General features: G+C 43.8%; 1 protein-coding gene across 1 annotated transcript in view; it reads right to left on the minus strand.

The window, feature by feature from the left end:
* Window positions 1-810: 810 nt before the first annotated feature.
* WDR45B (WD repeat domain 45B) overlaps window positions 811-26,610 on the minus strand; it is a 42,845-nt gene continuing 17,045 nt past the window's right edge. The window contains exons 3-10 of the mRNA XM_077166304.1: window positions 22,676-22,777; window positions 21,458-21,545; window positions 20,451-20,545; window positions 6,195-6,385; window positions 4,825-4,910; window positions 3,584-3,685; window positions 2,940-3,061; window positions 811-2,480 (exon numbers count right to left, since the gene is read on the minus strand). Coding sequence (XP_077022419.1) covers window positions 2,374-2,480; window positions 2,940-3,061; window positions 3,584-3,685; window positions 4,825-4,910; window positions 6,195-6,385; window positions 20,451-20,545; window positions 21,458-21,545; window positions 22,676-22,777 — 893 coding nt within the window. The 3' untranslated portion in view covers window positions 811-2,373. The remainder of the gene's footprint in view (window positions 2,481-2,939; window positions 3,062-3,583; window positions 3,686-4,824; window positions 4,911-6,194; window positions 6,386-20,450; window positions 20,546-21,457; window positions 21,546-22,675; window positions 22,778-26,610) is intronic.

Raw genomic sequence — 26,610 nt, forward strand, 5'->3', positions numbered from 1 at the left:
ACGGGCTGGGCTTTCACTGCCTGCTGCGGGCAAGCTGGGAGGACGTCTGCTGCCTCCGACGCGGACCCTCAGGGCGCCTGTCCCAGAGGCGCAAGCAGGTGCCATCGTGTCCTGGTCACTGCCCCTCCAGGGGAAGGCAAGCAGCGTGGCGAGGCTCGAGGACCTCTTGCTGCTGAGGACAACACAGTCAAGACCAACAGAGCATGGACAGCCTGCAGGCAGCGGCCCTCGGGCTCCCCTCCTGAGCCCCTGCGCTCCCCGGCGGGCAGGCGCGCCTCACGTCCTGTCACTTATCTGTCCTCATTCACCTCCCGGCAGCTGAGACAGGCCCTGGGCTTGCATCTTGTGCTATGCCTTATGGGCAGGACAGGTACTGCCTGTCGGAAATTGGCCTCAGTCAAGCCGTCATGCTGCCCGCACCAACTCAGGGGCTGTTTTCTCTGCACTGAGATCTCCTTTTATAGATCCCTCCAATTTAACATGTGATAGGATACATCAGAAGGAACCTATCTGGAAAAATATGAGTCCTTATAAAATTACATGAAAGTATGACCTAAAGCAGCGGCAAAGCAACATGGTTTGAGCTAAGGTGAAGGCGGTGGCAAACAGGGGCTTCACCACAGCTCTGTGCCACACCTGGATGAGGCAGCACAGTATCCCCCGGAAGCAGGGGGGCCCAAGGCCGGTCTGACACGACCGCTGACGGCAGAGGCTCACCAGAACGCAGACACAGATGCAGTCCATGCATGTCAGCTGCTTGGCTGCTCCCCCCCACCCATGCAGATTTCTCCTGTGACTGTTTTCTTCCTGCTCTCGTGTAATGCTCAGGCCCCTCATGGGGTAGCCCCCCCCCCACCGAGTGGCCCCAGCATAGCAGCAGGCATGGGGGACTCGGGCTCGGCTTCCTGGACCACAGCAGCATTGCAACGCCCCCCCGAGTGGCCCCAGCACGGCAGCAGGCGTGGGGGACTCGGGCTCGGCTTCCTGGACCACAGCAGCACTGCAACCCTACCCAGAGCACCTGACTCAAGCCCCCACCAGACCCTGATTTCAAAGCACTGGGAAAACACATGCTTTATAACACAACCCTATTTCCCCTTTTGGGTGAAGCGTACAACAAAATTAGTCACTTTTATTTAAAAGAAACATTACAAGTAAGTGTGCAAAATTAAATTTCATGATTAAATACACATAAAAGTAACATGCATACTTTACATCAAAATCCACATACAAAGTTAGTTGATTACATGACAGCAAAGGAACCAGCACAACTGAAAACTTGCTGCTCTGCAGATTTTAAATGTTTGCAACCTGAAATCAAAAACATGAAATTAAGTCTCTTTAAAGGGAATTTTCAAAAATCAAATATATTCTTCAAAAAGTACTAATATAGAGACCATAACCTATTTTAGTTTCCAAATTAAAAGGAAATGTCACGTGCCTCTCATTCCCAGAACATTAGTGTGCAGCTCTTCTCACCAACCCTGGGGGAAAAATGACGGTGGGGAAGCTGGGTGGAGCTGACAGGCTAAGGCATCTGCTCAGCGTGGACAGAAAAGCTTTTGGGTGCTGACCGCTCTGCTGAGGGATGTCTGACCTTCCCTCCTTTGCTCTAACTCAAACGACATTTCCACTTGACTGATTTTTAAAGTTTGTGCATTACTTTGTTCCTTGCAGACAACAGAGAAACTTGGTTTCAACAGGCATTATAGCAGACTCTCCTCGTTTCCCCTCGGGGCTCCAGGAGGTCAGGGTGGGGAGACGGGCACCGCAGAGAGGCGCCCACGGTCAATGCCACAGGCACAGAGGAGACTCACAGGGGGAAACGGACAGACTTTTCCTAACACAGCTGTGTCATTTTTCTTCGGACTCAGATGGAGAAGGAATTCCTCCCTCCTCTTCTAAGGCTGCTGCTGGTATGGATCTACTGAAATCGTGTTACACTGTAAGAACTAACATTCACACATCTGCTCGTTTCCCCACAAGAGACCAGTAAGAAGGATGGAGTCCGCGCTGCAGATGAGTCTATGTGTGCGTCCTTTCTCAGCCCAGCCTCTAACTGTGCGGAGTCCCCGGGCTCGACGTGGAGGAGGCAGCACTGCCAGAGCTAACCGTCACCGCTGAACTGAGAGGGCAAGCTAGCAGGCAGAGCCCCTTGCTGTCTGCTCGCGCCTGGGCGCTTCTTCTCTTTAATACCAGGAAGGGGGCCTTTCACAGGAAGCAACAGCCCCGTATGGCTTCAAGACCAAGGGCCGCCCATGCAGTCCCTGAGCCTGCTGCCAACGAGGCCCACAGGAGGCCGGCACCACCCCAGGGTTGGGGGGCCCCACGCAGCGAGGGGCCAGAGGTGTCGGTCACATACACCCCTGAGAGTTACAGCTTGTCGTCGGTCATTTCTAGGAACTGGGCGTAGACGTCCCGTGTGCACTCCCCCTTGGGGTTGAACAGGAATCTGTAGTAACTGCCATCTGCGCAAATGGCTGCAACACAAGGAAACTGTTTTATCCATGTATTTCTCTCTGAACTAAATGGCAAATGGACATGGGGGGCTCAGCCTGCCTCATTCTGCCCTGAGTTGGCACCTCAGCTGTCACAGACAGGTGAGACAGGTCCCCACTTCCTCACCCAAATGAGAAGGGGAGGAAGAACCCCAGCTGTTCTGGGGGTGTAACTGAAGTTGGCACAACCCACCCGATTGGTCCCAACGACTTCCTGGGGAAATCCCAGGGGTAAGGAAGGGAGCAGGGCTGTCCAGCAGGAGGGGTACCCAAGACATCCAGGTGAAGAGGAAGCTGAAGGAACAGGTGGGGGGAGAACAAGAGCTGGGGTAGGGCGGGGGTCTGTAGCTGGGGGTTACGGAGCTGGCCTGGGGTGGGCTGGCCCGAGGCCCCGTGGTGCAGGAGGGGATGGAGGGCCTGCTGGGAAGGGTGCACACTTACCAATGACAGCATTTGGCTCTGTTCCAAAGGCACAAATGCATGGAGAGCCTGAGGGAACCTGAAATTTGGAAAAACTCCATTTGGAACTGAAGTACTTTGGAAGGAAACTGGCTGATGCCAAACTGTGAAGATAAAGAAGAAAAGAAAGATATTATATTCATATACAAAGTGAAAAACGTACAGAAAATTCACCTGCCTGAACTCAAAATGCTGTCAGAAATATTAAACTTTTCTTTAATCTAACTTAATAACTTTTTAAAAATTATGTTTTTGCACTTCACTTTGTACTTTCTCTCTCACATGGAAAACCTGAACCTTCATAAACGGCTTCATAGCAAAGCACTGAAAGGGGCAATGAGCTGCCCTTCCCCTTGTCTTCTGAACTCTCCCCTACAGAGAAGCACCACCTGGGCTTAGGGCTCAGCCTGGAGAGCCGGATGTACCCAGGAATTTACCAGAGCATTTTCCAGAGAGGTCACCGTGGGGAAGTAATGAGTCTACTTCAGTATCTAATCATCTGCACTGATGGCTAAAGCTCAATGAGAACCACACTCCCTAGAAAGGACAAGATCCCAGGTGGCCCCCTCGGAGGAGGTGAGCCAGCCCTCTAGGGGCTCCCCCCACCACCCAGCCTCCTCACCCACCTGGACTGCTTGTTCTTTTTTGGGTCCTCGGCGGCGAAGATGTGCACCGTGCCGTGGTCGCTGGACACACAGATGAGAGAGGCGTCCTGGTTGAAGCTGATGCTGCAGAGAAACCATTCAGAGCTCAGGCTTTAGGCTGGCATGGAGGAGTGGCCGCTGAGGGGCCCAGACTTGACCCAACTGCGACAGCCGACATACCACATGCACAGCACACCTACTCGGTCCTTGTACAACCTGACATTCCCATCAATTCAGGAAACATTTCCAGATCCATTACCATGGAGCCCCTTATGAGCCACCAGCTCTCCCCACAGGGTCAAAGGGTCAAAGCCATGGGACCAAGTGTCTGTCGTGTGGCTCCTGTCAGGCACATGTAGCAGAGGACCCCTCACCAATGGTCTATGGGCAGGCTGGGCACCCAGGGAGAGGGAAGGGCCTTCCTGGACCACACACAAAGCAGCTTCCGTGAGACCAAGTTGGAAAAGCAGATTCACTGTTTCAAGCTCCTCTGGGCCCAGGGGGGGCAGCTGCCCTGAGCTGGACCTGCCAGGCTGGGGCAGGGCTGGCCCCGTTTTCCTCCCTGCTCTGCCTGTGTACTACCAGGCAGGGGCCCGTGGGCCCTGGGCAGTCAGTGGGATGACTCTCTCCCTCCCCACAGCAGAGACAGGAGCCCAGTAAACAGGAGCTGCACAGGCAAATTCATTACATTACAGATTAATGAAGCCCGGTTCTCACAGACCCAAAGGCTGTTCAACACTAGAATGTGCCACAGCCAGAGAAGGTGCCCTGCCTCCTGGCGGCCATCGCAGACACAGCCGTCCATGACTCAGCGCCGGGGACGCCACAGACCCTCGGCTCTTTCACAGAAAGTAATTCCGTTGCTAAAAGGAGGCCGGAGTGACCACAGGGGAACCAACAAGATTTCCTCCATTTGCTTCAAAATACTACACGACAGTAAACGGGAGAATTGTAACACAATGACATAAAAAAATCCAGCAAAATTTTGCTAAGTGTTGAAGCAACAGGATGGGATTAAAACAGCTAACTACCATTTTCTTTCTACTGTTGTGTCTATTTTTAATTTCCCATAACAAAAACATAAAAAAGCAGACACTGGGCCCCATGGCCCAGTAGCCTCTCTCCCCCCAGTGGCTGGCCTGGCACCTACCCCTAACAGTGACCCCCCCCCAGGGCCCCTCGATGCCAGCGCCCTACCAGAGGGGAGCTGTATTTATTCTCACCAATAAATGTTCGCTGCTTGAGATCCTCTCCGTAGTTCCTGGATTAAATGCCCTGATGAAGTATCAAATATTCGTATAAGGGTCCCCTTTGAAAAACAGTGAAGTGTTTCATTATCAAAGATTCACAAAGGTTTCATTAGCTCTCTGAACTGATTCACAGCCACAAGCCCCTTAGTCTAGATGTCACCAGCCCAGACTCGGCTACCTGGTTCTTCCCCACTGTGGTCCGGTGGCAGCCCTCCTGGGGCCAGGCCTAGGCATCTGCTCCCTGCAGGACCGGAGACACCCCTGGCCTGGAAAGGCTTCCTGTCCTCCCGACCCTCTCAGCTGCATTTAGGAAACGCTCATCGCTCTGCTGCTGAAGGTTGGGCCAGGATGGGGGAGGTGATGGGTTGAAAAATTCTTTTTTGATTGTGTCTATTTGTTAACAGCTCCTCAAATATGAAAAAGATTCTTAGACTAATTCTGAGGGCAGCTCTTGTGGAAAGCTATCTGATGACATCTACTCAAATAAAAATACTTATCTCCTTCCACCTGGTCTCGCCCCATGGGAGTGCACAGGAGGCTGCAAGCTGGGAGCCCCCCATGGCCCTGCAGAGGCAGGGAAGGGAGGGGCTGCCCTGGCAGTGGGGCACTGTCCGAACACCACAGCCCTAGTGGGGTCCAGTTCACATGACCTGACTCGAGGCCATGGCTCAGGGGAAAAAGGAAAGAAGCAGAAAAGCACATACATGATCCCACTTCCATAACTGGGATTTTAAAAACTGTGTTATGGAGAGGTGGGTTAGGAGAGAGAATCTAAACGATTCCTATAGCACATAAGAAAAATAATCAAAATGTAAGTCTCATGTCTGCCAGCTCAGATTGCCCAGGCGGGACCTGTGCTCTCGAGCAGAGCAGGCCCCGTGGCAAGTGCCCGCCGCCCGGCGTCTGACTGCATCTACGCCATTCTGTAGTTTCTGCAAACTCACACCAGGCGTGAAGTCTAATGAAACCACAGTAAAAGATAACCATTTTCCTTTTTTAAAAATCTGATTTAATTCAGGCTACAGGAAATTTAAAAACAAGAACAAACCCAAACTGAAAAATTATAATGTTTTACTGCTTTCATATTGGGAAACCAAAGGATAATCCAGCTAATATTTTAAGTTACGGTACAGAGGTACTTTGTTTTCTCACTAATTCATTTCCATCACACAAGCTGACTGAAAGGGCAGGATGACCAAGTCGGCCTGTCTACGCAGCTCTCTTGGTCGGCGTGGTCAGCCTGGGCACCAGCAGGGCAGAGGCAGCTCCACAGAGCCAGCCCGCCGCCCCGGAGACTCTGAAGTGGGGAGGGAACACAGAGGGCGTCCCCCAGAGCCACTTACCTTTTCAGAGGCGGTTGCAATTCTTGTTCCCTGCAAGTTGAGGGCGACGCAGCTCAGGACACCCTCATGGGCGGGAATGTCCACCGGGGGCTTCTCAGTACTGGCCAGGTCCACAAGCTGCACGTGGCCCGTGTGTGTACCCGGGAAGGCCAGGAGGGAGTTGTTACTATTTGGACACAAAACACAAAGACCTGGAAGGCAAAGAAAAGTATAAATGACTTACAGTGGTTTTTCAAAATCCTGATTTCCCACAGCCAAAACCTACTCTCTCCCTGAGTCCTAAAGAAGAAAACGCATTTTAAAACGTTCATGGATTTTCAATTATATAAGAATTTTAAACTTTTAACTGGTAAAGGATGTCAGAGAGCCAGTGAGACCCCCAGAAATTGGAAACATCCGAACTCAGCACTGAACAAATGTGACAGGCAACTGTCTGAGAGGTACTGGCTGCTGCGGACGAGAAGGGGGAAGGAAAGACCTGTATGCGGGCCTCGGGGCTCACAGCCAGAAAACGCCAACAGGGCCAGGCTGGGGGGGGGATGTCAGCAAAGAAAGCCCACAAGCACTGCAAGCCACCATAAAGAGAGCCGAGAGGGTGACACTGGCACCCCACGCTGCTGTCTCCACAGAGTTCCCGAGTGGAGCCCACCTGCCCCCAAAGGCTGGTCACCTTCCTGTCACTGCCAAGAGACCCAATAAAGCCCTGCTCTCTTCTCCAGGCGCTAACCTCAAGGAAGTAACCGGGATTCTCTAGAGAACCAACCAACAGAAGAGATCTGTAAATATGAGATTTAAAAGGTATTTCCCACAAGGATCATATGGTAGCCCATGACAAACTCTGGGATCTGTTCTGTAACCACTTGTCAAACAGTACTTTGAAAGCAATTGCCTTTCTTTCTTCACTTTGTATATATGTTATACTATACAATAAAAAAAATTAAAAAAAAAAAAAAAAGGTATCACACAACCATGAGAATAGAAGAGTCCAAACTTCACAGGACAGGCTGTGAAGCTGGGGGCTCTGATGGAAGGTCTGGACAAACGCCACAGGAGAGGCTCGCTGGCTGAAGAAATGGAAAAAGTCTTTCTTCTTCTGTAAAAGCCTTCCACTGATTGGATTATCTCACTGGGTGGAGGCAAGCCTTAGTTGATCACAGACGTAACCAGCCACAGATGTAAACAAATGACTGATGATGTAATAAACCAGCATTCAGGTTTATCAACCAGCCACCAACATCCTCGCAGCAGTGGTCAGGCCAGCGCTTGCCTGACCAGACAACAGGGCAGCACCATTTGGCCAAACACACACCAGAATGTGACCATCACGCTCGGAAAGACTGGGTTCCTTTCAATCTACCCCAGGTTCCAGGACGACCGCCTTCAGAACAGGAAGTCCCCAGGTGTGACGCTCGCCTTCAACCCTCCTCACTCCTGCCCTGAGCCTCCCTTCCCACTGCAGTCTGGGCAGAGCCGACATCACAGCAGCTCCTCTGAGTCCACCACAGCATCTCTCCCCAGGATGTTAGGTCGTCTCTGGTGCCTGCCTTGAAAGATGAGTAAAGTTCCCAGGACAGGGAAGCATCTGTGCAAAGAGCAACGGTGAAGAGGTGGGAACACACCCCTTTGTTCAGGGGACTCTGAGCAGAGCAGCCAGCCTGAGAAATCATTGACTGCTGCTAGGAAGAAGCCACAGCTGGTCTCCGCTGGTCGTGAGCATCCACTGGGCTTCGACCCCAGGCATGGGTCCCTCACAGTGTGACGAGAGGCCTGGCAGCAGGAGCCCTCGCAGAGACACACACATAACACGTTCCTGGTGGGGCATTCTGCAGTCAGCCTACCCTTTAATTTGACTGCAAAGTTTTGTGGCAGCAAAAAGTAATGAACAATATGAATGACCCTCAAAATGTAATGACAGAAAACTGGGACAATGGAATTGAGAGGAGGACAAATACAATTCAAATCCTACTCTGGTCTCTGTCAACAGGACACTGGGAAGTGTGGGTCCCAGATTCGATGGCTCTAAGAAGGTGCAATCACACTTTGCATGGTAGGAGCTGGCAGACACATGCCCCATGGCAGAGAGGAAGCGACTCCTACTGCATGGCTCCACGGTCACTGTTGGGGGATTCTGGGCAGCCAGGCAGTGGCTGAGGACCCTGGCTCCAGCTGGGCAGTGCAGTGTTGCACATTTAACCCATTCCCCAGAGGAAAAATGGAAGGAGAATAGAGAAACAGCACAAAATCCATGCCCTCAGCCTAACTAGAAGACAGAGGGTCCAAGCTTCAAATTACCTGTAGCAGAAAAATGAATACCAAATTCCAGGGCACTGTGTCCTCCCCTCCCACCACCAACTCTACAAAGAGCAACTTGGAAACCTGTGTGGAAGGGGGAGCTGGCAGACGGCCTCCAGCTGATCTACAGCCAGTGCCAGAGAAAGCAAGACAGATCTGCTGTGGAAACATGAAGAGGCTGGCTGGCGGCACACCAACCAACGGGAATGGCATCTGAGGGGAAGGACCCCACCAGCGAGACCCAAGCTACCTGGTGCAGGGCCAGCCACCCCAGGAAAGCTTCACCTTGACAGCACTGATAGCTCCCAAACCATAGTCGTGTCACTAAGAGGAGGCTGCTGTGACCACAAGTGTGCCCAGGTGCAGATACCGCAGGCTCCAGCTGTTTCTAGATCTCTCTCTCAAGTGACATCACATATCAGTCCTTTGTGTGTCTTGCTTAGTTCACTGAGCACAACGTGTTGAGGTTTGTCCAACATCTCTCGTGGCTCCATTTTTCCTTATGGCGAATGACATTCCATTATGTGCCTGGACCATCGTACTTACCTGTTTTATTGAGAGGCAACTGTGCAACTTTCATCTACTGGATACTGTGAATAATGCTGCTACAAATCTTGGTGTACTCACATCTGTTTGTGACCCTGTTTTCACTTTCTTTGGGTCTATACCTAGAAGCGGAATTGCCAAGTCATAGGGTAATTCCATATTTAACTGTCTGAGGAGCCACCAGACTGCTCTCCACAGCAGCTGCACCATTTCACATCCCCACCAACAGTGTGCTAGAGCTCCCGTCTTTACACCCCCTCTGCCTCTTGTTTCCCATTTTTTAATAATAGCCATCCTTGTAGACGTAAAGTAGTTTCTTACTGTGGTTTTGATTTAGCATTTTCCTAACGGCTAATGATGTTGAACATCTTTGCATGTACTTATTGACCACCTGTTAATCTTCTCTGGAGAAATGTCTATTCAAGTCCTTTGCCTATTGTTTAACTGGACTGTTTGTCTTCTTATATATTTTTTTCTCTTTCTTTGTACACTACATGGTGGGGTAACATTTCATTATTTTTCCATGTGAGTATCTACCGCTGCAGCACCATTTGCTGAATTTTTTTGTTTTGGGATGTGCACAGATCAGGAATTGAACATAGGTCTCTGGCACGGCAGGTGAGAATTCTACCACTGAACTACCTTTGCACCCCCCTTCTCACTGTATTTTACAGGTGAAAATTATTGATTTTTATTTACAAATATTTTCTGGGCTACTTTGTTCTTTTTTTTTTATTTTTTTATTTTTTTTATTTTTTATTTTTATTAACGGAAAAAAAAAAATTAACACAACATTTAGAAATCATACCATTCTACATATGCACTCAGTAATTCTTAACATCATCACATAGATGCATGATCATTGTTTCTTAGTACATTTGCATCGGTTTAGAGGAACTAGCAACACAACAGAAAAAGATATAAAATGTTAATATAAAGAAAAGAAATAAAAGTAGTAGTAATAGTAAAAAACAACAACAACAAACAAACCAACAAGCAAACAAAAACAAAAAAAAACCCTATAGCTCAGATGCAGCTTCATTCAGTATTTTAACATGATTACTTTACAATTAGGTATTATTGTGCTGTCCATTTTTGAGTTTTTGTATCTAGTCCTGTTGCACAGTCTGTATCCCTTCAGCTTCAATTACCCATTGTCTTACCCTGTTTCTAACTCCTGCTGAACTCTGTTACCAATGACATATTTCAAGTTTATTCTCGAATGTCTGTGCTCACTGTATTTTAAAAGTTCTTTATATATCCTGGGTACTAAGCCCTTATCCAATTAAATGGTTTACAACTATTTTCTCCTATTCTGTAAGACATCTTTTCACTTTCTGGATAATTTCCTCTGATTTTGAAGAAGTAAAATTTATCTGTTGTTTCTTCTGTTGCTTGTGCTTCAGTGTCATATCTAAGAGTCCACAGTTGCGTTCCTGGTCACCAAGACCTTGCAAGACTACTTTTTGTTTTTTCCCTCTCATGTCTTTAAAATCTACTACGAAAGCCAAAAGCATTACATTGAAATGTGTTGTGTATGAAGCATGAAGCCTTCAGACAACATAGAAGATGGGGCAGGGAGGATATGGCCTGGCTGGTGGCAGGGTTTCCATTCTGTATGTGAAATGGTGCAGTGCTAACGCTAAGAAGACTGTGAGAAGTTAAGGTTATATACATAATCCCCTAAAACAATTCACAAAAAATTTTAAAAGTTAAGCTAAAAGCCAGTAAGAAAATGTAAAGGAAAGAGAAGCAATACAAATTGAAAACAAATAATAAAATGGCAGTCTCAAAGCCAACCATACCAATAATTACAGCAAACATTAATAGTCCAAACACTTAAGACTCAGATGGTTCGAAAACAAATGGATAAAAAGAAGACAGACCACAAAAACAACATGCATAAGAAATATGGAGTGGCTATGGTAACTTCAGATAAAATATAGTTTAAGGCAGCAGGTATAAAGAATAATACTTAATGATAAAATCAGTTTTTCGGTAAGACCATCATAAATGTGTATTGCAAAAACAGTAATTGGAAGAACTAGACAAGAAATGAGCAAATACATGGAAGGTATAAACACTGACTTAGTCGATATTTATAAAACATTACCGCCAATGAGAAAAGACACCACATCTCTGAAAACAGACCATATATGGTGAGCTATAAAACCAGTCTCAATAAAGTTAAAAATAATGAGATCACATAGGGCAGGGGTTGGCAAACTTTCTGTTTCACGATGTAAGTAAATATTGTCAGCTCTGTGAGTCCTGTGATACAGGTTCATACACGTGCACGAGCAGATGCAAAAACAAATGCTTGACAATATTCAACACCCATTCATAACAGAAACTCTCAGCAAACATGGGAACAACTCTGACTTGAAAAAAAGCCCCCATAAAAAGCCTACAGATAGAGTTATACTCAACAGTGAAAGGCTCAATGCTTTCTATCTCAGCTCAGAAACCGAGTAAGGATGCCTGTTCTCATCACTGCTGCTCAACAATGTACTGGTGGTCTTAGCCAGTGCAATAAAGCGAGAAAAGAAATTAAAAGCATAAAGATTGGAAAGGAAAATGCAAAACTGCCTTTACCTGAAAATCGTATATGAAGAAAATCTCAAGGATTTTACAAAGAAGTTACTAGATAACAGAATTTAACAAGAGTGCAAGATACAAGATCAAATTAATAATTAAAAAAAACGAACTACATACTAAAAATGCAAAATTCGAAAATAAAATTAAAAAACCAATTCCATTAATGATAGTATGAAAAAATACTACGAATAGGTCAGACAATGGTGGCACAGTGGCAGAGTTCTCACCTGCCATGCCAGAGACATGGGTATGATTTCTGGTGCCTGCCAATGCCAAAAAATAACAAATAAAAAAAAATACTAGGAATAAGTTTAATGACAGATGTGTAAGACCTATGCACCGAAGACTACAAAACTCTGCAAAGGAAAATGAAGAATCTCACAAATGGAGAGCTATTCCATGGTCATGGATTGGTAGACTCAGTACTGTTACTGTCCATATTCATCTACTCACATAATTATATTCAACTAGAGAACCAATCCAACACAATTAGTATTCCAGCAGCCTTTTTTGAAGAAACTGACAAAGGTGGTTCTATGAGCTATAAGGAAAGGCAAAGTCCTAGAATAGTCAAAAAAATTTTTGTACAGTAAGAACAAGGTTGGAGTATCATTCTAATTAATTTCAAGATTTACATTAAAGCTCCAGAAATCAAGGCAGTATGTTATTGACATAATGTTATTGACAATGGAATAATATGAACTAACTACAATATATAAACGCAGGGTCTTAAAATGAAGATGATAGGTACCTAGAGAGAGCTAGAGAAGGAGAGGCAGTTACCTGTTATGTTTAGAACAGTTAACAAGGTTGAACTTAGATGTTTGGGAATGCATAGAGATGATTGTAGCTCATTATTGGGATTATAATAGTGCCGTATGTAGGTGAATTTGGTTGAAAGGGGTTGTTTAAAATGATGTATGCCACTGATTAACACTACACATAAATGCATGACACGGGTACGAAGAGTTAATAATAGAGGGGTATTAATAGGTGGGGAAATACCTACTGCGAACTGTGGATTACAGTTAACAGTAATACCCTAACATTCTTTCAACCGTACCAGGGGTGCCACACCATACTAGGGGTCGGCAATAATGGGGGGATAAGGGATATCCTTATTTTCTTTTTTTAGGTTTTCTTTTTATGTGTCTATCTAATATTTTTTCTTTTTGGAGCAATGCAAATGGTCTAAACTGAGATTGATGATTTTGCTAGTTTGAAAGGATATATGCCCCCTAGAAAAGCCATGTTTTAATCTAAATCCCACTTCATAAAGGTAGAATAATCCCTATTCAATACTGTATGTTCGAAATTGTAATCAGATCATCCCCCTAGATGATGTGATTTAGTCAAGAGTGGTTGTTAAACTGGATTAGGTGACGACATGTCTCCACCCATTCGGGTGGGTCTTGATTGGTTTACTGGAGTCCTATGAAAGACGAAACATTTTGGAGAATGGGAGATTCACAGAACGACATAGCCACGAGAAGCAGAATCCATCAGCCAGAGACCTCTGGAGATAGATGAAGAAAGAACATGCCTCCTGGGGAGCTTCATGAAACAGGAAGCCAGGAGAGGAAGCCAGCAGATGACGCCGTGTTCACCATGTGCCCTTCCAGATGAGAGGGGAACCCTGACTGTGTTCGCCATGTGCCTTCTCACTTGAGAGAGAAACCCTGAACTTCATCAGCCTTCTTGAACCAAGGTATCTTTCCCTGGATGCCTTTGATTGAACATTTCTATAGACTTGTTTTAATAGGGACATTTTCTCAGCCTTAGAACTGTAAACTACCAACTTATTAAATTTCCCCTTTTTAAAAGCCATTCCATTTCTGGTATATTGCATTCTGGCAGCTAGCAAACTAGAACAATGATGATGGCACAAAAAACTGATGATACTGTGAGACACTGCATATTCTGGATGGAATATATGGTATGTGAAGATATCTTGGTAAAATCTTCAGATTAAAAAAAAACAAAATAAAAACTTGTTCTTATTGATCAAAACAAAGGTGCAAAGGCAATTCAACGGAGAAAAGATGATCTCTTCAACAAATGGTGCTTGAAAATAGATATCCCTAAAGAAAAAAAGAACCTGGGCCCTTACTTCACACCATACACAAAAATGAACTTGAAATGGGTCAAAAACCTAAACATCAGACGTAAACCTATTAAACTTTAAAGAAAACAGAAAAGAAAACTTTGTTCTGCAAAGATATCTTAAACAGCACATACAAAGAATCACAATATAAAAATTAAAGCTTTTAAGCACAGACAGGCAGTTAAATAAATGAAAAAGCTAAGACGTACTAAGAAAAGATTTGCAAAAGTATATCTGGTGTGCGGTTTGAAATGATGTACATACTCTGGAAAAGCCATGTTTTAATCCTAATCCCATTTTGTAAAGGCAGCTCTTTCTTCTAATCCCTATTCAGCATTGCATGCTTGAAACTGTAATTAGATCATCTCCCTGGGTGTGTGATTTAATCAAGAGTGGTTGTTAAGCTGGATTAGGTGGAGATGTGTCTCTACCCATTTATGTGGGTCTTGATTAGTTTCTAGATTCCTATAAAAGAGGAGACATTTTGGAGAATAAGAGATTCAGAGACAGCAGAGAATGCTGCAGCACCACGAAGCAGAGAGTCCACGAACCAGTGACCTTTGGAGATGAAGAAGGAACATGCCACCGGGGGAGCTTCATGAAACAGGAAACCAGGAGAGAAGCTAGCAGATGATGCCGTGTTCGCCATGTGCCCTTTCAGATAAGAGAGGAGCCCTGACCGTGTTGTTCACCATGTGCCTTTCCAGACGAGAGAGAAACTCTGACTGTGTTAGCCATGTGCCCTGCCACTTGAGAGAGAAACCCTGAACTTCACTGGCCTTCTTGAACCAAGGTATCTTTCTCTGGATGCCTTAGATTGGACATTTCTATAGACTTGTTGTAACTGGCACATTTTCTTGGCCTCAGAACTGTAAACTAGCAACTCATTAAATTACCATTTTCAAAAGCCATTCTGTTTCTGGTATATTGCATTCTGGCAGCTAGCAAACTAGAACACATGGCAAAGAGCTATGCCTAGAATATATAAAGGACTCTTACAACTCAATAAGATAAACATTAATTCAGAACAAAAAAGTGATTTGAATAGACACTTCACAAAAGAAGATACATGAATGGCAAATAAGCAGTTAAAAAGATGCTCAAAATCATTAGTCCTCAGAGAAATGCAAATTAATACCACAAGGAGATGACATTAACGCTGAGGTATCATTTCACATGCAGAAGAATGGCCAAAATTTAAAAGAATGACAACACAAGGACATGTTGCAAACACATCAAGTGGAACATTCATAAATCACTGGTGGGAAAGCAACATGATACTGATACAACCATTTTGTAAAAATATTTTGGCTGAATTTTATACAGTAGAACGTACACTTAAAATATGACCCACCAATTGTACTCCTTGGTATTTACCCAAGAGAAATGAAAAAGACAAGTACACAAACATTCACAGCAGCTTTTATTCATAACAGCCAAAAACTTTTGAATAAATAAACTGTGGTATATCTATACCATGGAATATTACTCAGCAACATAAACAGGAATAAAATAATAATAGACACAGAAACCTGGAGAAAGCTAAAAAACATCACACCAAGAGAAAAACATGAAACCCATCTGAAAAGGCAAAGCTCAGGAGTCAGGTGGGAGAAGGGGACTGACCACCAGGGCTGGTAAGGAGGCCTCAGGTGACAGGACAGTGCTGTGTCCTGCTCACGGTGGGAGCTACACACAGGTACACGATGACCAAAATTTACCAAATTATATACTTAAAAGGAATTATTTTTATGTAAATCATATCTCAGTAAAACTGGGATATAAAGGAATTAAGGTGATCTGATGAACAACGAAGTGCTGCAAGCAACTCTCACTTCTGAAGGGAAAAGGAAGTAAGGTGATGCTTTACACAGAATTCAGTGGTTCCCCACTAGGAACGGCCTGAGAACTTGGTCAACAATGAATTCCCAGACCTACCATGAGTTCCTAGAGGGGACAACAACACCTGGAGTAGGGTAGGGATTCACACACTGGGAGAACCCGCACATAACTATAATTAAGAAGTTCGGGCTTGGAGAAGGGGGCCAAGATGGTGGCTTAGTAAGGAGTGGGATTTAGTTCGTCCTCCAGAGCAGCTAGTAAATAACCAGGAACAATACAGAACAACTGCTGGGGCCACCTCAGTGACCAGACACACAGCGTACCCAAGTCTGGACCAGCTGGACCGACTGCAAGCCCACCCAGAACCATGAGTTCCCCAAACCACGGTGACTGGCGCCCCTCCCCCACAGGCCAAATTTAAAAGAATGACAATACAAGGACATGTTGCAAGCACATCAAGTAGAACATTTCCCCTGCTTTTCCCAGAGGGGAAAGCAGCAGGGGCTGAGCACAACCAAGCTCCAACTGTGGAATTAATTCACAAATTCTGACTACTAAAAATAGGCCCCCAGTTCAGCTGAATCTCGAGTAAAAGCACAGGTTGCTGGTTTATGCCACAGGGCAGAGGGGGCAGGGCTGATACAAAATGAAAAAAAACCAAAAAACAAAAAAAAGAGGTTTTTTTGGATTTGAAAAGGTCTGGGTCCTGAAGGAAAGGAGGGGCACACAGGACCTGGAGATACACAGAGCAATGTACCAACTTAAGCTCTTGACTGGCAAACCCAAGGAACGGGGGTCCTGCTCTAAAAAGGGTTTTTCCTCTTTCATTTTGGTGGCTGGGTTTCTACGGCTTGAGAGCTCTTTGGATAAAGCTGCAAGGCTTCTCAGGCTCCAACTGCCCCAGGCATAGGCAGAATGGAGCTTGTCTGAGTGCTTGTCTGGATCCTGTGCCTTCCACAGGAGAGGGGTGGGGCCCAGCTCAGGTGGAATCCCTCCCTTAAGGAATTTTGACCCCAGGGTCAAAGCAATTACAGCCAGCCTACAACCTCTCCTTTGTCTCCATCACGCTCCAGCAGGGACAGTCAGTTGAAGCTAAAGATACCACATCACCTTATGTTGGTGGGACCTGCAGACAGAAAAGTGCCACATACTGGGCAGCATAGGAAAACGGAGAGCCCAGAGGCATCACAGGAAATCCTTTCAACCTGCTGGGTCTCATCCTCTGGGAAAACTGATACAGGTGACTCTTTCCTCCTAACAGGAGACCAATTTGGGATGGGAAAATCTGACTGGGGTCTATAATACCTAAGTAGACACTCCTAAGGGGATAAGAAAGGGACCATACAGGCAGGGCAAGAAACTAGAAAACAGGAACTGAAAAATTCTGATCTGTTAAACAAAACCTAAGCTAGAGGTCTAGAATAAGCTGAACTGAATGTCAAAGAACAGATAGACAACAAATTCATCCAGCAAGAAACCCTAGGTAAAAAAAGTGAAAACAATCTCCAGAATAAACTAATTAAGGTAATTAAATGCCTAGATGCCAGCAAAAAATAATGAATCATACTAGGAAAACTGAAGATATGGCCCAGTCAAAGGAATAAACCAACAATCCAAATGAAATACAGGAGCTGAAACAATTAATTCAGAATGTTAGAACAGACATGGAAAATCTCATCAAAACCCGAATCAGTGAATTGGGGGAGGATATAAAGAAGGCAAGAAATGAACAAAAAGAAGAAATCGAAAGTCTGAAAAAACAAATCACAGAACTTATGGGAATGAAAGGCAAGGTAGAAGAGATGAAAAAAACAATGGAAACCTACAACGATAAATTTCAAGAGGCAGAAGATAGGATTACTGAACTGGAGGACGGGACATCTGAAATCGGACAAGCAAAAGAAACTACAGGGAAAAGAATGGAAAAATATGAGCAGGGACTCAGAGAACTGAATGACAAGATGCAGTGCACGAATATATGTGTTGTGGGTGTCCCAGAAGGAGAAGAAAAGGGAAAAGGAGGAGAAAAACTAATGGAGGAAATTATCACTGAAAAACTTCCCAACTCTTGTGAAAGATTTAAAATTATAGATCCAAGAGATGCAGAATACTACAAAGAGAACAGATCCAAATAGACGTACTCCAAGACACTTAACTAATCAGAATGTCAGATGTCAAAGAGAAAGAGAGAATCTTGAAAGCAGCAAGAGAAAAGCAATCCATCACATACAAGGGAAGCCCAATAAGATTATGCGTAGCTCTCTCAGCAGAAACCATGGAGGCGAGAAGACAGTGGGATATTTATGTTACTAAAAGAGAAAAACTGCAACCAAGAATTCTATATCCAGTAAAATTTTCCTTCAAAAATGAGGAAGAAATTAAAACATTTTCAGAGAAAAAAAATCAGTGAGAGAATTTGTGACCAAGAGACTGGCTCTGCAGGAAATACTAAAGGGAGCACTAGAGACAGATACAAAAAGAAAGGACAGAGAAGTGTGAAGAATGTAGAAATGAAGACTATCAGTAAAGGCAAAAAGAAGGAAAATTAGATATGACATATAAAATCCAAAAGGCAAAATGTAGAAGAAAGTACTGCCTGTACAGTAATAAAACTAAATACTAATGGATTAAACTCTGATCAAAAAACAAAGACTGGCAGAATGGATTAAAAAACAGGACCCATCTATATGTTGTCTACAGGAAATGCATCTTAGACCCAAGAATAAACATAGGTTGAAAGCGAAAGGTTGGGAAAAGATATTTCATGCAAATAACAATCAGAAAAGAACAGGAGTAGCTATACTAATATCCAACAAATCAGACTTCAAATGTAAAACAGTTAAAAGACACAAAGAAGGACACTATGTATTAATAAAATGAACAATTCAACAAGAAGACATAACAATCATAAATATTTATGCACCAAGCCAGAATGCTCCAAAATACATGAGGTGAACACTGAAAAGAGAAATAGACACATCTACCATAATAGTTGGAGACTTCAATTGCCCACTCTCATCAATGCACAGAACATCTAGACAGAGGATCAATCAAGAAACAGAATCTGAATAATACAATAAATGAGCTAGATTTAACAGACATTTACAGAACATTACACCCCACAACAGCAGGATACACCTTTTTCTCAAGTGCTCATGGATCATTCTCAAGGATAGACAATATGCTGGGTCACAAAGCAAGTCTCAACACATTTAAAAAGACTGAAATCATTCAAAACACTTTCTCAGATCATAAAGGAATGAAGTTGGAGACCAATAATATGCAGAGTGCCAGAAAATTCACAAATATGTGGAGATTAAACAACACACTCTTAAACACCCAGTGGGTCAAGGAAGAAATTCAAAAAGAGAAATCAGTAAATATCTCAGGCAAATGAAAATGAAAACACAACATATCAAAATTTATGGCATGCAGCAAAGGCAGTGCTAAGAGGGAAATTTATTGCCCTAAATGTGTATATCAAAAAAGAAGGGCAAAAATCAGGGAATTAACTGTCCACTTGGAAGAACTAGAGAAAGAACAGCAAACTAACCCCAAAGCAAGCAAAAGGAAATAAATAATGAAGATAAGAGCAGAAATAAATGAAACTGAGAACATGAAAACAATCAAGAAAATCAACTAAACCAGAAGTTGGTTCTATGAGAAAATCAGTAAGACTGATGCACCCTTAGCGAGGTTGACAAAAAGAAGAGAGAGGATCAAATAAATAAAATCAGAAATGGAAGAGGAGACATAATCACTGACCCCACAGAAATAAAGGAAATAATGAAAAGATACTATGAACAATTTTATGCTAATAAGCTTGACAATGTAGATGAAATGGACAACTTCCTAGAAAGGCTTGAACAACCAACACTGACTCAAGAAGAAACAGACAACCTCAACAGAACCTTCTCGACCGAAAAGGGGAAGAGCGAAATGAGACAAAATAAAGTGTCAATAGCTGAGAGATTCCAAACAGAGTCGAGAGGTTATCCTGGAGGTTATTCTTATGCATTAAATAGATATAGCACCTTTTTAGGTAAGGTGTAATGGAGAGGCTGAAGGGAACTGCCTGAAGATGGAGAGCTGTGTTCCAGTAGCCATGTCACTTGAAGATGATTGTATAATGATATAGCTTTTGCAATGTGATTGTGTGATCGTGAAAACCTTGTGTCTGATGCTCCTTGACGAGCAAAACATGGATTAAAAATAAAGGAATAATGGGGGAACAAATGCTAAAATAAATTTAGTAGATTGAAATACTAGTGATCAATGAAAGGGAGGGGTAAGGGTAGGTATGTATGAATTTTTTTCTGTTTTCTTTTTATTTACTTTTCTGAATTGATGCAAATGTTCTAAGAAATGATCATGATAATGAATATACAACTATGTGATGATATTGTGAGTTACTGATTATATATCAAGAATGAAATGATCATATGGTAAGAATGTTTGTGTTTGTAAGTGGTTATGTTTAATAAATAAATACTATATTACTAAAAAAAAAGAAGCTCAGGCTGTCTGGAGTGATGCAAATGTTCTAAAAAATGATCATGGCGATGAATATACATACTACTATGTGATCATATTGTGAGCCATTGATTGTACACCATGCATGGAATGTTTGTTAAGAATGTTCACGTCATATGTTGCTTTGGTTTGATAATAAAAAATTAATTACAAATAAAGAAGTTAGGGCTGAGCCCGACTAACCCAAGGGCCTGAGGTGCAGGACCTGGGGCTCCCAGAGGAGGGGAAGCTGCCCTTCCCTAAAGCACCCTCAGGGAGCCCTGCTCATGGTCCAGAGCCACCCCGTACCCGGTGAGCACGTGCTGCTTCCCTCATCGGGTCCAGGTCCGTGGATTTCTTACCTTTAGGGTTATAGCAGGTCTCAAAGACGTGCAGCTGATGGGGATTGTGCGTGAACGTGAACACCTTAATCATGGAGTCCAAGACAACCACAATTCTGAGAAGAAAAATAGCATCAGGCTCCCTCTCCCCAAAAGTGAAACTCCGTTTGTCATTCTTATTCTGATCATTTTGAAACTTAGCAACACTCCCAACACCACATGTAACAAGGCTCATTCTTGTGTCTTTGTTACCCCTGGATCTGAGCCCCTCTCTGAAGGGGAGGACGAGGACACCATGAGCAGAAGTCTGGCTGGCTCAACTTTGTGATGTTTGAAAAACGTCCTCAAATACCTCACCTACAGTACAAACCAAGAATGTACAAACTAAGCAGGGCAGACATTCCATTTTACACTCTTATAGGTATATCTTGGCAATTAAGAGAAGCCTAAAAGTAAAAGATCCTGGATTTGTTCAAGCATTTGTATTTTAAGGGCCTTTAAATACTGACATTACTGGAAGCAATGAACCTACATAAAAATGCAGGGGTGACACACACGAGTTTAAATTAAAATTGCTTAGCCTCTTTTTGTCCTCCCCAAAATAGAGTGGAAATTTTAGAGTTTAATATCTAAGTCACATCAAATCAAAATCCAAACTAATGAAAGTCCGCTATATCTTGCTCAAGGTGCTAGAGCAACTTCCTAAATTCTCCTAAATGCCTTCAACACAGACAGGGAACTCTGGCCACCTTCCCCAGAAGACCCTTCTGAGCTGTCCTGTATCTTCGGAGCATTTGGAAAAGGATGGGCTTGGGACTGTCCTTGCCACCTCCCTGCTGGGATTAGCCTTACTGGCAGGCTGCTGAAGGAGGAAAGCAGGGGCGTGCAGCAAGCCGAGCACCCGACCCCGTAGCCCCAACAGCTGCTGCCTCCAGCTGAACCCAGAGAGCCAGCGAGAGTCACAAGTGTTTCAGCATCTTCAGAGAAAGTGAACATTGCATTTGCAGAAACGATTTAAAACAACCTACCTATCTCGCCGCAGTCTGACTGCTTTGACTTCTGTAGAAAACTCGATTTCAATAACGGTCTTCTTTTTCAGGTCGTCCCATATCATCACTGCAATGTCAGAAGGTCCCCGTCACGGCCGGCGGGGCCACGCGGCTCCTCAAAGCATGTCAGAAGGTCCCCGTCACGGCCGGCGGGGCCGCGCGGCTCCTCAAAGCATTTCTGAAGGTCCTGAGGTCCCAGAGGGCCTGCCTCACATCTCAGACCCAGCGCTCTCCCCACCCAGACTCCTGTCCACCGCCTGCCAGGCCACAGACACACACAGCCAGGCGGGTGGACTTGCAGGGACACTCCTGGCAGCTGGAATGGACACACTTTCCTTCACTCCATGGCAACCACAAACACCCCCTATCTCTCTGCTGCCTCCACCTAGGCATCTCACATGCCCGCTGAAAGCCTCAGGCATTCCATCTCTTACACATGTGCACCCACACCCGTGACACAGGGGACCAGACAGAGGGGGGCTGGAGACACATGCACATACACACATGCACCCACACCGCATGCACACAGACTGTGTATACCTACACTCACACACACACACACAGGCAAACACATGCAGCCACCCAAACATACCATGTGCCCCTACACACACATACATTTACAGCCACACCATACATACCCACACGCTCACACACCCAAAGGCACACACGTGCACCGGAATGCACACACATCACATGCACCCACACATGTGTACCTACGCACATACACATGCCCCCACACTATGTGTACCCCCCACGCCCACATGTGCACCCACACACACCACATGCACCCATATACATACATGTGCATTTATACACACCCACAAGCACACCCACATGCACACATGTGGAACCACACATACACACTGTACACACACATACATACGCACCCACATGCACACACACACAATACTTCAGATCTTTGTGGCTACCAGCTTAATGCTCTGTGACCAGTGGCTTGCAGAAGGAAAAAAAATTCCTTACTCCTTGCTTTAAAACGAATCCATGACATTCGATACACTAACCTACAGGGGAATACACAGAGGCTCGGTGGGCCCCGATTTTCCATTCAGCTGACATCAGTGGGGGAGCAGCACCCCAAAGAGCAGCAGAGGCCAGGCACCTCCCCACTACCTTTCCCCAGGAAGCCCCCAGTACTTGACAGGACAGCCCATGGACACAGTGCTCAGGGCACCTTACCTTTGTTGGGAGGATATTTGGGCTTTTTTCCACCACCAACTAAAGCTAAATAGTTGCAGCGAAATAACATTTCAACATGGCCAACTCCTCCTTCTAGGAATTCTGAAATGACAGTTTTAAAAGTTTAAAAAGAAGGTAAACACATGGAATACTCAGCATTTCACTTCTAATCAACAATTTATACCCAATTATCATCAGAAATGAGAACAGTTATTGGCTAGAAAAAAACATCGGCTACAGGTTTCAGCCTGCCCTTGGCCTACTGGCAAGGAACAACATTTTCAGGTATGACTGTTGAACACACAGCACCTGAGAAGGAGCAGAGAAAAATGTGTGGAAGAGATAAATTCACGTTTTAAGATGCAACAGGAGCTATGTGCGCTGAGAAAACATATTAAAAACTATGATGCAAAAGCCATCTCTTTTTGTTTTAAACATCTATTGCACTAAGGTCAGAAGCACTTGAAAATGTGCACAAATTATGTAAAAGGAAAATATCAACAGATGTTCACATCCTCTGTGACAGAGGGGAGGCCAGTGCTCCTCTCAGCAGGGCTGTGGGAGCTGGCAGGAACAATGTTCTCAAAGGAAGCCAGCCCATTCCATACCGGTTGGTTTAACGAGCCAAATACCGGGGGCCGGCAGGGGGACAGGGGATGGGACACAGGAAAGGGGTTGGGACACAGGGGGACAGAGGGCCAGACATGGGAGGGTTGGACACACGGGCTCAGACCAGGGTCCCTCCTACCCAGTTCAGCCCCTCAGTGCTCTCCAGCTGCCAAGCCCGAGGCACAGTGAGAGCAGAGCGAAGCATAAGTGAGAAATCAAAGCACTGATGATTAGTAGGATCACCTCAAAACCAACCTCTGCCTCTTCAGCCAGAGCAGACAAGAGTTGCTCAGCTCCTTTATGAGACATTTAAATTCAAAGCTACCCCAAGAAGACTTTATATTTAATATCACTTATAGTGAGAACACAGATCCTCAAGTAGAGTTGTGTTCCCTGCATGAGGTCCAGGCCTTGGTTTAGTGGGGAATTACTGACAAACCAAGTGCAAAAGGAGACCTTCAATGCAAACCCAAGCAATTATAAAACCTTAGACAAGCGAGGAAAATCAACTTTCAAAATATCCTTATCAAGATAATCAAATGGCCCAAAGTCAACAGAAAATCACAAAATGTATGAAGATGCAGGTAGATATGACCCACCCACATGACCAAAATAAAACAGTTGAGATATAGACTTTGGAACAATTAATAAAAGATGTTCATACAACACTCGTAAATAAATTCAACAGGTCGGTAAAGGATATAAAGAAGATACTACAAGGGCATAGAGAAGAATTTGAAAGAACAGAAAAATAGTAGATATTGCAGAGATGAAAGATACTGTAGACCAAATGCGAAACATACTAGAGACACACAATAGCAGATTTGAAGAGGCAGAAGAAAGAACACACGAATAAGAAGACAGAACAACTGAATTTAAGCACCCAAAAGAACAAATGGCAAAAAAAAGAAGGAAAAACTGGAATTGGATCTCAGGGAAATGATGGACAACATGAAGTGCACAAATATATTGGTGTCCCAGAAGGAGAAGAGAAAAATAAAGGGCAAGAAAGATTAGATGAGGAGATAATGGGTGAAAATTTCCCAACCCTAGTAAAAGACATAAATATGCAAATCAAAGAAGCCCATACTCCCAGAAGCATGTTAATCAGACTCTCAAATACCGAAAAGAAGGAGAAAGCCCTGAAAGCAACTAGAGAAAAACGATTCACCACATATAAGGGAAGCCACATCAGACTAAATTCGGACTACTCAACAAGCACCATGGAGGTGAGAAGTCAGTGGTAAAAAATGTAAGATTCTGAAAGAGAGAGACTTCCAGCCAAGAATTCTTTATCCAGCAAATCTGACCTTCAAAAGTGAGGGAGATTCCTGGAGTCTGCCCATGCCCTCCAAAAAAGTGAGGGAGAGATTAAAATGTGCACAGACAAATACTGAGAGAATATTTTAACAAGAGACCGGCCCTACAAGAAATATTAAAGGGAGTGCTGCTGGCTGAAAAAAAAAAAAAGACAGGAGAGGGAGGTCTAGAGGAGAGCACAGAATAGAAGCGTGTATCAGTAAGGGTAATTTAAAGGATAAAAACAGAGACAGAAAAGAATATATAGATCTGACAAATAAAAACCAAAGGATAATATGGTAAATTCAAGAACTGCCTTTACAGTAATAACTTTGAACATTAGTGGACTAAAAACACCAATTAAAAGAGATACACAGACAGAATAGATTAAAAAATATAATCCATCTATATGCTGCTTACAAGAGACTCATCTTAGACCCAAGGATACAAATAGACTGAAATTGAAACGATGCAAAAAGATATTTCATGGAAGATGTAACCAAAAGAAAGCAGGAGTAAGCTATATTAATCATAGATAAAATAGAATTTAAATGTAAAGATGTCATAAAAGACAAGGAAGGAAGGATACTACATATTGATGAAATGGTAAATTCGCAAAGAAAAAATAACAATCATAAATGTTTATGCTCCCAATCAAGGAAGTCCAAAAAGCAAGCACTGGCAATCTGAAGGGAGCAACAGATGTTTCAAAAATAACACTGGGAAGCTTCAATACACCACTCTCTTCTATAGACAGAGCAACCAGACAGAAGATGAACAGGGAAACAGAGAACTTAAGCAATGGGAGAAACGATTTAGACCTAAAAACACATATATATTGTTACACCCCAAAACAACATAACATACATTCTTCTCTAGCCTTGGTGGAACATTCTCCAGGATAAATCATATGTGGGGACACAAAACAGGTCTTAATAAATTTTAAAAGACTGAAATTATTCACAGCACTTTCTCTGACCAGAATGGAATGAAGCTGGAAATCAATAACAACCAAAGAACCAGATTAAATAATACACTCTTAAATAATCAATAGGTCAAAGAAGAAATTGCTAGAGAAATCAGTAAATATCTAGAGACAAATGAAAATTTTTATGAGAATACAACATATCAGAAATTATGGGATGCAGCAAAGGCAATGCTAAGAGGGAAACTGTTGCCCTAAGATGCCTATATTAAAAAAGAAGAAAGAGGGCGGGCCGCGGTGGCTCAGCGGGCAAAGTGCTTGCCTGCTATGCCGGAGGACCTCGGTTCGATTCCCGGCCCCAGCCCATGTAACGAAAACGGAGAAACAAAATACAATAAAACAAGAAAATGTTTAAAAAGATGTTTCCCTTTCTTCCTCTCTTCCTTCCTTCTATCCTTCCTTCCTTCTCTCTGTCTTTCCTTTAAAAAAAAAAAAAAAAAAAAAAAAAAAAAAAAAAAAAAAAAAGAAGAAAGAACAAAAATCGAGGACCTAACTGCTCACCTGGAGGCCCTAAAGAAAAAAACAGCAAATTAACCCCAAAGCAAACAGAAGAAGAGAAATAACAAAGACTAATGCAAAAATAAATGAACTGGAGAACAACAAGAGAAACAACAGAATCAACAAAATCAAAAGCTAGTTCTTTGGAAAATCACTAAAATTGATGGATCCCTGGCTAGGCTGACAATGAAAAAAAGAGAGAGGATGCAAATAAACAAATTCAGGGAAGAAAGGGTTGTCATTACCATGGACCCTGAAGAAAAAAAAAAAAACAAACCATAAAAGCATATTATAAAATCATAAGAGGATATTCGCCAACAAACTTGACAGCTTAGATGAAATGGACAAATTCCTAGAAACACAGGGACTATCTATACTGACTCAAGAAGAAACAGAACTATGCTGGAGACCTGGGTTCATTCCTGGTGCCTGCCCATGCAAAGAAAAAGAAGAAACAGAACAGCTCAACAAACCACGCACAAGTAAAGAGATTCAAGTGGTCATCAAAAATCTTCCTACAGACAGGCAAGATGGCAGCTTAGTG

This window comes from Tamandua tetradactyla, chromosome 6, assembly GCF_023851605.1.
Source record: "Tamandua tetradactyla isolate mTamTet1 chromosome 6, mTamTet1.pri, whole genome shotgun sequence".
NCBI lineage: Eukaryota > Metazoa > Chordata > Mammalia > Pilosa > Myrmecophagidae > Tamandua > Tamandua tetradactyla.